The 6,624-nt window shown below is 36.6% G+C and overlaps 1 protein-coding gene and 1 long non-coding RNA gene across 2 annotated transcripts; one reads left to right on the top strand and one right to left on the bottom strand.

Annotated features, from left to right (window-relative positions):
• Nucleotides 1–293: 293 nt before the first annotated feature.
• LOC147568261 (uncharacterized) lies at nt 294–3,049 on the top strand. The gene is made up of 5 exons (XM_086654713.1): nt 294–490; nt 1,158–1,225; nt 1,363–1,440; nt 2,296–2,360; nt 2,749–3,049. The coding sequence occupies exons 1-5, from the start codon at nt 373–375 to the stop codon at nt 2,867–2,869; spliced, it is 450 nt and encodes a 149-aa protein (XP_086510839.1). The 5' UTR covers nt 294–372; the 3' UTR covers nt 2,870–3,049.
• LOC147568260 (uncharacterized) lies at nt 2,460–4,667 on the bottom strand. The gene is made up of 2 exons (XR_015231007.1): nt 4,202–4,667; nt 2,460–2,931 (listed from the first exon to the last, which is right to left on the bottom strand). It is a non-coding gene; the product is annotated as an uncharacterized LOC147568260 (long non-coding RNA).
• Between the last annotated feature and the right edge of the window lie 1,957 nt (nt 4,668–6,624).

Here is a 6,624-nt window from a genome sequence, read left to right as displayed (position 1 = left end):
TCTCTCTCTCCCTCCCTCTCATATATGCTTGTACGAGGACATGTTCATGTTAGGTGTAAAGTTTTACCTGAGACCAAGAATAAGAGCGGCTTCCCTTTTCGTCATTGTAGGTTGAAAACCACCTTCATAAAACTTACCGTCCGGGTTTAGAAGGGAAACAAACATGGAATAAATGAAAAGGAAATCAGCAAGCCGGAAAAATGACTCAGTCTATCTAACTTGGTGTGTACTGGTGATGTTTATTGGGACCTGTTTTTTAATTTTCTTTCACTGCCAGATTTTAGGTCTTTCTTACAAACTTTTTATCAGTTGATGTTCTTCAGAAACAATATTTGATGATCTGCTAGCTTATGCAGTTACCATTACCAATGTATGCCTCAGGAAACTTCTGATGTGAAACGAAAAAATGTAAAACGTGGCTTCAAGTCCGAAAAAGAGTTCTTGGAGTTCACTTTGAAGTATCAACAAGTTCTAGCTGAGAGAGATGCAGGTAACTCACGCAAGTCCACTCCCACAGTTCTTTCACCAATATAAGCTGTTATCAATGCAACTGAAGATTGTTTTGATATTAATAATTCGTTTTATGTAATTTCCCAAGCCTTTACCCAAAATGTAAAACTGTGCATCTATCAGGGTTAGTTTATTTCTTTATTATAGATGGTCAGTGTACCGGTTGTTCAAAAAGTCATACTTGTGCCATTACCCAAACTGAACGATGCACCATAGTAGATTGCCAACCTGGTTTTCCTGGATATCCAGCGTCAGTTTCTTGAGCTAAGCCATTTGATATATATTCTGTTTGTTGTCATTTAAGTTTGAGGATCGTGCCGGATAGAAAAGGAAAATCAAGAAAAACAACACGAGTACAGTTAAAGTGGAGCGAAATGTACGTTGTAGTATCTGAGCCCGAGTTTTGAGGGTATTGGCGACAGTAACTTCACAGAATACACGAACATTAAATACACCGAGTATGAGTGTTTCTAACATTATTGGGGCTAGTGGCCGGTAACGTTTTATAGTATTTAATTAGTTCGATACTTCAGATTTGTTTACTGAGATTAACCGCTCGCAGTTAATTCCTAGTGGAACTTGATGGACCAATGTAATGAAAGCTTTTAAGTGCTGAATGCTGATCCTGTATTTTTCTTCTTTCGCAGCCATTTCTATTCGAGAGAAGCTCGAGTCTCTATGTAGGGAGTTACAACGCCAAAACAAAATGCTGATGGTATCCTATCCTTGTGTTTTAAATTTCTTACTGTTCTTGGAGCTGCTAATCCACTTAATTCAGTTTGCATTATTAATTTAGATTTTCAGTTGTTTTGTTGAAGGGATACTCATTGCTTCTTTTACTCGTTTCTGAAGGCGGAATGTAAGAGAGTATCAACAGAAGGCCAAACAATGAGATCAGAACTATCAACGAAATTTCATGACGCAATTAAGGTTCCTAGAATTATTTGCTATATTTGAGGGCATGTCTTCAGTAATTCGACTGTCTCACAGCTTATCAAAAGACTAGTTAAGATCTTTTTTGTACTGAAAGTTATTTTATTATGTATTTACGTGTCTTATGATGGGGTGACTTATTTTAACCTCAAATGATTATAAATGCGTGTTGAGACCATGAGGTTATAGTGGCTTTCTAGGGGCTGGATGGGAGAGTATTGTAGTTTCCAGTATAAGATAAAAATGTATGATTCAAGTTCTCCGTTAAAATATTGACATAAGTATTGTAACTTATGTCAAACTCTCCCAAATATTGACACTAATTTACCAGTGGTGTTCCCATTGTCTCACTTAATGTATTTGTCTCGTGTCCGATATGTCTAAATCCATGATTATGATCCAAAGAGACCTATACAATGCTATACCAATTAAGTAAGAGATACTGGAAAAGTATGTTCACTGCAGTACAACTACTTCCTCATATAGTGTGTTAAACTGTGAAAGGTCCACATATCGTTTAGCTGAATTTCAGTTTGCCTCACTTCTGGTTAAGCAACTAAATTATAAAATCGAATTGAACATTTAGTAAGTTAGATGGTAGTGGGTTGTACTTGTGCATGTTATACTTTGTCCTGTTATACTTACATACATGCACATAGCAAATAGCTACACATATCTCATTATCCTTCAGCATTATCATCTCTAGTTGAACAGTTATATATCATCACACACACACACACACAAAGTTACATATATAATTCTCATCACCTCAGTAGGACTTGTTGCATTTCCTTTGTTCCTCCAAAGTCCAAAGCTTTAACCAATGTGATAAGTTCCTGCCTGCTGTTCTAGGATGTAAGCAGTCGGCTTGAAGGGCAGAAAGATGAATGTCTCGCACAACTGAAGGAGAATGAGATGTAAGATCCTGCTTCTTAAACATCTAGATGCGAAAGTTCAGTTCTATTTTTTATACGAAAGAGTCAATTCTTAATGCCATTGTTGCATATAGACTACTATTTACGTACTAAAAAGCAGAACATATTTATAAAAATTGTTCCAGTTTATATTGGTCAAAGAGCTTCTGTTGTCCACATCTGTATGTATAGAATAAGATAATCCTTGAATCTTTAAACTATTATACTGCGGCTACTGGTAGTGAAGCTTCTGTTGTCTAAAGAGCTGAACTTCAACAGTAGCTTTGTATAATGTCCATTCCAGTATGACAATATCTTCTTTCCAACTGCAACTGTACTCAACTCTCACTAATGTTTGGACTAATCTATTACTGGTACCTATACATTCTAGGCTAAGAAACAAGCTAAAGCACCTCTCTGAACAATATGCAGTCTCTGAACAGCAATTTACACACAAGGTGTTACGCATTCTAGCGGTAGGTGGTCTTGTTTTAAAAGAGTGCCAAGCTTGAACTCCATACCTACCAGCAAGAGCAGCAGCAGCTATTGCAAGTCCTGCTAAAAATGGAGTTGCCTAATCCACCCACGTAAGTTTAACTCCCTCACTTTAATCATCAAATATTAGAGTAAGTGTAATAAACATAAAAACTAAAAACGCTTTATGTCAATAGAGAAACACATGAACACGACCAGATTTCCTTCCTATGCTTTGAGCGCTAGAGACTTGCAAAAAGCCCGCCTGAGTACCCTAATATTCCAAGACGGAAACGACCAGCCCATCTCACCCCAATTATGTCGCTACCCGCGGCCGCTTGATTCCAACCATATCTCAGTATGTTATTACTTTATAACTAATATCAGCTAAATTTAAGAATTTACGCAATATTATTTACATGAGCTTGTCATAGACGAAAAACAGTTCTGGTAGGGACGTAATTTAGTAAGGCAAGTATGTCACACTAACATATTTCCTATCCATAATACCAAGACAATTAATCGACTAAATTACGTGTAACTGGTACATTAGTCTACAGAATACAATTATTTGAACTAGACGAATGCCAACATATAATATGGTCATTTGGAAAAGCTCTAGAGGGGAAACCACATAGCATGGACAGGTCACAGGGATCTGGCAGGCCTGCTTTTGGCCAATAGCCTTCACATAGTGAGAAAGTTTCCCATGTCCGTACTAGATTAATACTAGTGTGGTATGTTGAGTCGATATACACTTTCTTGTATCCAATCAATATATAAGTTTTAGGGCGTCGAATGCCATATTCTTGTATGCAATCGATATTGAGCAAGAGATGAAGCAACCCAACTGTGGAAGACAATACAAACATGATCAAGGCATACACACTAGAATGCTACATAGAATGAACCCCAGTTGATCAACAAAATTAATTTCCAGTTTAGGTCAAAAAGTTCAAACATATGAACCCTAATTGATCAATAAGAAGTTAACTTCTAATTTAACTCAAATTTTTCGAACATATGAACCCTTATTGATCAAGAAGAAGTTAACTTCCAATTTACGAAAATATGTATGAAGCAATAATAGGAATACAGAACAAATTCCAACATAGCTCTTACCTCCTAACCATAAATACTTCTAGAAATCAAAAGTAAAACATAAACCCTAAAATATTTGTCTAGAATCAAGCATATTTAGATCATCAAATCTAGTTAGCACAGTCAAAATTCACATATTTTAAAGTTATAAGTATAGATTCAATCCACAAACCCTATAGTCATATTCAAGAATCAAACTTGAAATGAATCATCGAAATTTTCCCTAACTTTTTCTATAAAGATCAACAACAAAAAAGATGATCACTCACCATTTTCTCTTCAAGAAATAGTGGGGACGATGATCGAATTCACTAACCCTCTGGAAAGTTCGGTTCCAATTCTACCTCTTGCCCTAGTTTCAGGTTTCCATCTTGTCTGTTCATGAAAGAAGCAACCAGAATTTATTCCATAAAGACGCGGGAATGACACAAATCTCAATGAAATCTACTTTCATCCCAAATGACTCCTCAAAGTGACCAGCTTCCCGCGTGACCGCCGGCAAGGGAGACGCTGAGATGGTCCTCTTTCGAAAATTTCCATTGACTGTTTTTTCTAAATCCAAGCGAAACCATATATTCATTCATAAGTGATTCAATCACAAGTTACCTGGATGATAATTTTTATTTCTTTGAGAACTACATGAGAGTTACGTACGGTAAATTCATAAAACTTTCGAATGTAAAGTGCATCATGAACGGAAAGAAATTGACCAGACACAGACTCAAACAAAATACCCTAAAGGTCGACAAAAGATCCTGAAGATCGAGTATGAAAAGACCCTAAAGGTCGACAAAATATTTAGAATTAATACGAAAATTGCTCCAACGAAGAGAACCACCGCCCCCGATGAATGTAAGTCGCAAGGCCAACCACCATCATTACTGTCGAAGAAGTCTTTGAGTCCTTCTGTTTAGGCTTGTTATTTGATAGATCCAAAGATTCAAGATGCTTCAATCAGCGAAATGTTGTTGTTTCAATTCCTGTTGAACACTAGAAATCCCAAATCTCTTTTCTTTTCTGCAATTCTCACTCCATCAATCTGTTACTAAATCTTTTGAATCCTATAACAAATTGAAAGAATCAATGTGGTGAGTGCAGAAAACAATCCCTAGAAACTCAATCTCAGAGCGAAAACAATCCTAGAAACTATTTATTGATGGAGAACAAACTACAAAAGGAAACATAAAAGGATTCCGACGAAGGGAGGACGCCCCTTCGCCGGAGGAAAGAGACATAGATCTGAGTACGGTTTTAAGAGAGAGAGACGATTATTTTCGCACAGAGAGATAGAGGGAGAAAGATGAAGAAAAACAGATTTTAGGTTTTGCATCCCATTGACGATTATATCTTAATTAAATCATTTTTTGAAATTTTCTTTTGGCCTTTGCCTTTGGCGATGAAGAACATTTTCCAGGGTACAAATTTGAAAGAGAAACTACACGTTTTATCAAAATTTCTAAAATAAAACAACTTATGTTTTTTTTCATCTCCATTCTCGACCACCGCCTCCCTACACCATCACCACCTCTACCATCTCTCTTCTTTCTTTCTCTAACTGAAATTTTATGATTTTCCGATCAAACTGGAATCATGTAGTTTCAGTCGGAGTGAGGGAGGAAATAGAAGAGAGAGGGAGATAAGAGATAAATGGTGGTGGTAGGAGGATGAGATAGAAAAATGTATGAAAAATATAATTGAAGGTGTCTAACAATGACAGTTTGCATGTGGGTGTAGAGAAGAAATAGCGGCGGAGTAACTTGGGGTAACAAAAAGGAAACAATAATACGAATTATCTTCGTCCACACCAATAAACCTGGTCTTCCTAACCAACCTCCATTAAAACTTTGAATAATAAATTCTCTCTGATCATCTTCATCATCTCCATTTTTCCTTTATCTTCTTCTCTCTCTCTCTTTCTCGATTGTGTAAGATTTGGCATGTTGTGGGTCACAAATCCCGAACAATCTAATTCGTTAAGTAATAAAAATCCCTTTGTCGCGATAACCTCCATTTCTTCTTGCGACAATCGAAATTGCACAACTTAGACTGGTTATGAAAATGATGGGGATGGAAGTGAAGAAGAATTTTAAAAGGTTGAGAGTGTAAGAAAGAAAAAAAATAAATTAAATGAAAATAAAGCGTCGTAACTAATTGAGCTATGACGTAGCGGCAGAGCCGTGACTGAGAATTTGAGGGCCCAGGGCGAAATTTAATTGCGGGCCGTTCGTACATAAATAAATTACGTTCACAAAATCGAACAAAATGTAAGATGATGAAAATCATCAGTGATTCACATGTGTATTTATGTATTATTATTTTTTTTGTGAAAAAAACATTTAACTTTCTATGTTTTAAAAAACAGTTCAAAAATTAATGAAATACACCTAATATAAGAATGGTTAAGACAAAGTGTAGTGGAGCAAAAAATAGAGATTGACTTAGCAGTAATATTCTCATCCAAAAGAAAATCAAAATGTAGCTATCAGGATTTGAACCCGCGTCAAAAACATGGAGGAAAATCACCCTTCCCACGGAGCTACTAGTAATTAGATGATTAAGGTGGTATTGTAAGTTATATAACTACTCTGACCCTTTAATAGAAAGTGGGCCTTTTTGAGGTGGGGGCCCAGGGTGGACGCCCTGCCCGCCCCCCCTCAAACACGGCTCTGCGTAGCGGTCAGATATATGGAAC

The sequence above is a fragment of the Eschscholzia californica genome, unplaced genomic scaffold, assembly GCF_041429995.1.
Source record: "Eschscholzia californica isolate CP2 unplaced genomic scaffold, dmEscCali1.0.p SCAF_1, whole genome shotgun sequence".
In the NCBI taxonomy this organism is placed as follows: Eukaryota; Viridiplantae; Streptophyta; class Magnoliopsida; order Ranunculales; family Papaveraceae; genus Eschscholzia; species Eschscholzia californica.
The sequence above is the reverse complement of the archived record's forward strand: the minus strand, read 5'-3'. Positions and strand labels throughout refer to the sequence as shown.

What these genes read in the sequence shown, in the direction of transcription:
- LOC147568261 (XM_086654713.1), top strand. Translation starts at nt 373, where the DNA reads ATGCCTCAGGAAACTTCTGATGTGAAACGAAAAAATGTAAAACGTGGC. An exon ending in GCCAAAACAAAATGCTGATG is followed by an intron (nt 1,226 to 1,362) that starts GTATCCTATCCT and finishes TCGTTTCTGAAG; the next exon opens with GCGGAATGTAAGAGAGTATC. An exon ending in CAACTGAAGGAGAATGAGAT is followed by an intron (nt 2,361 to 2,748) that starts GTAAGATCCTGC and finishes TATACATTCTAG; the next exon opens with GCTAAGAAACAAGCTAAAGC.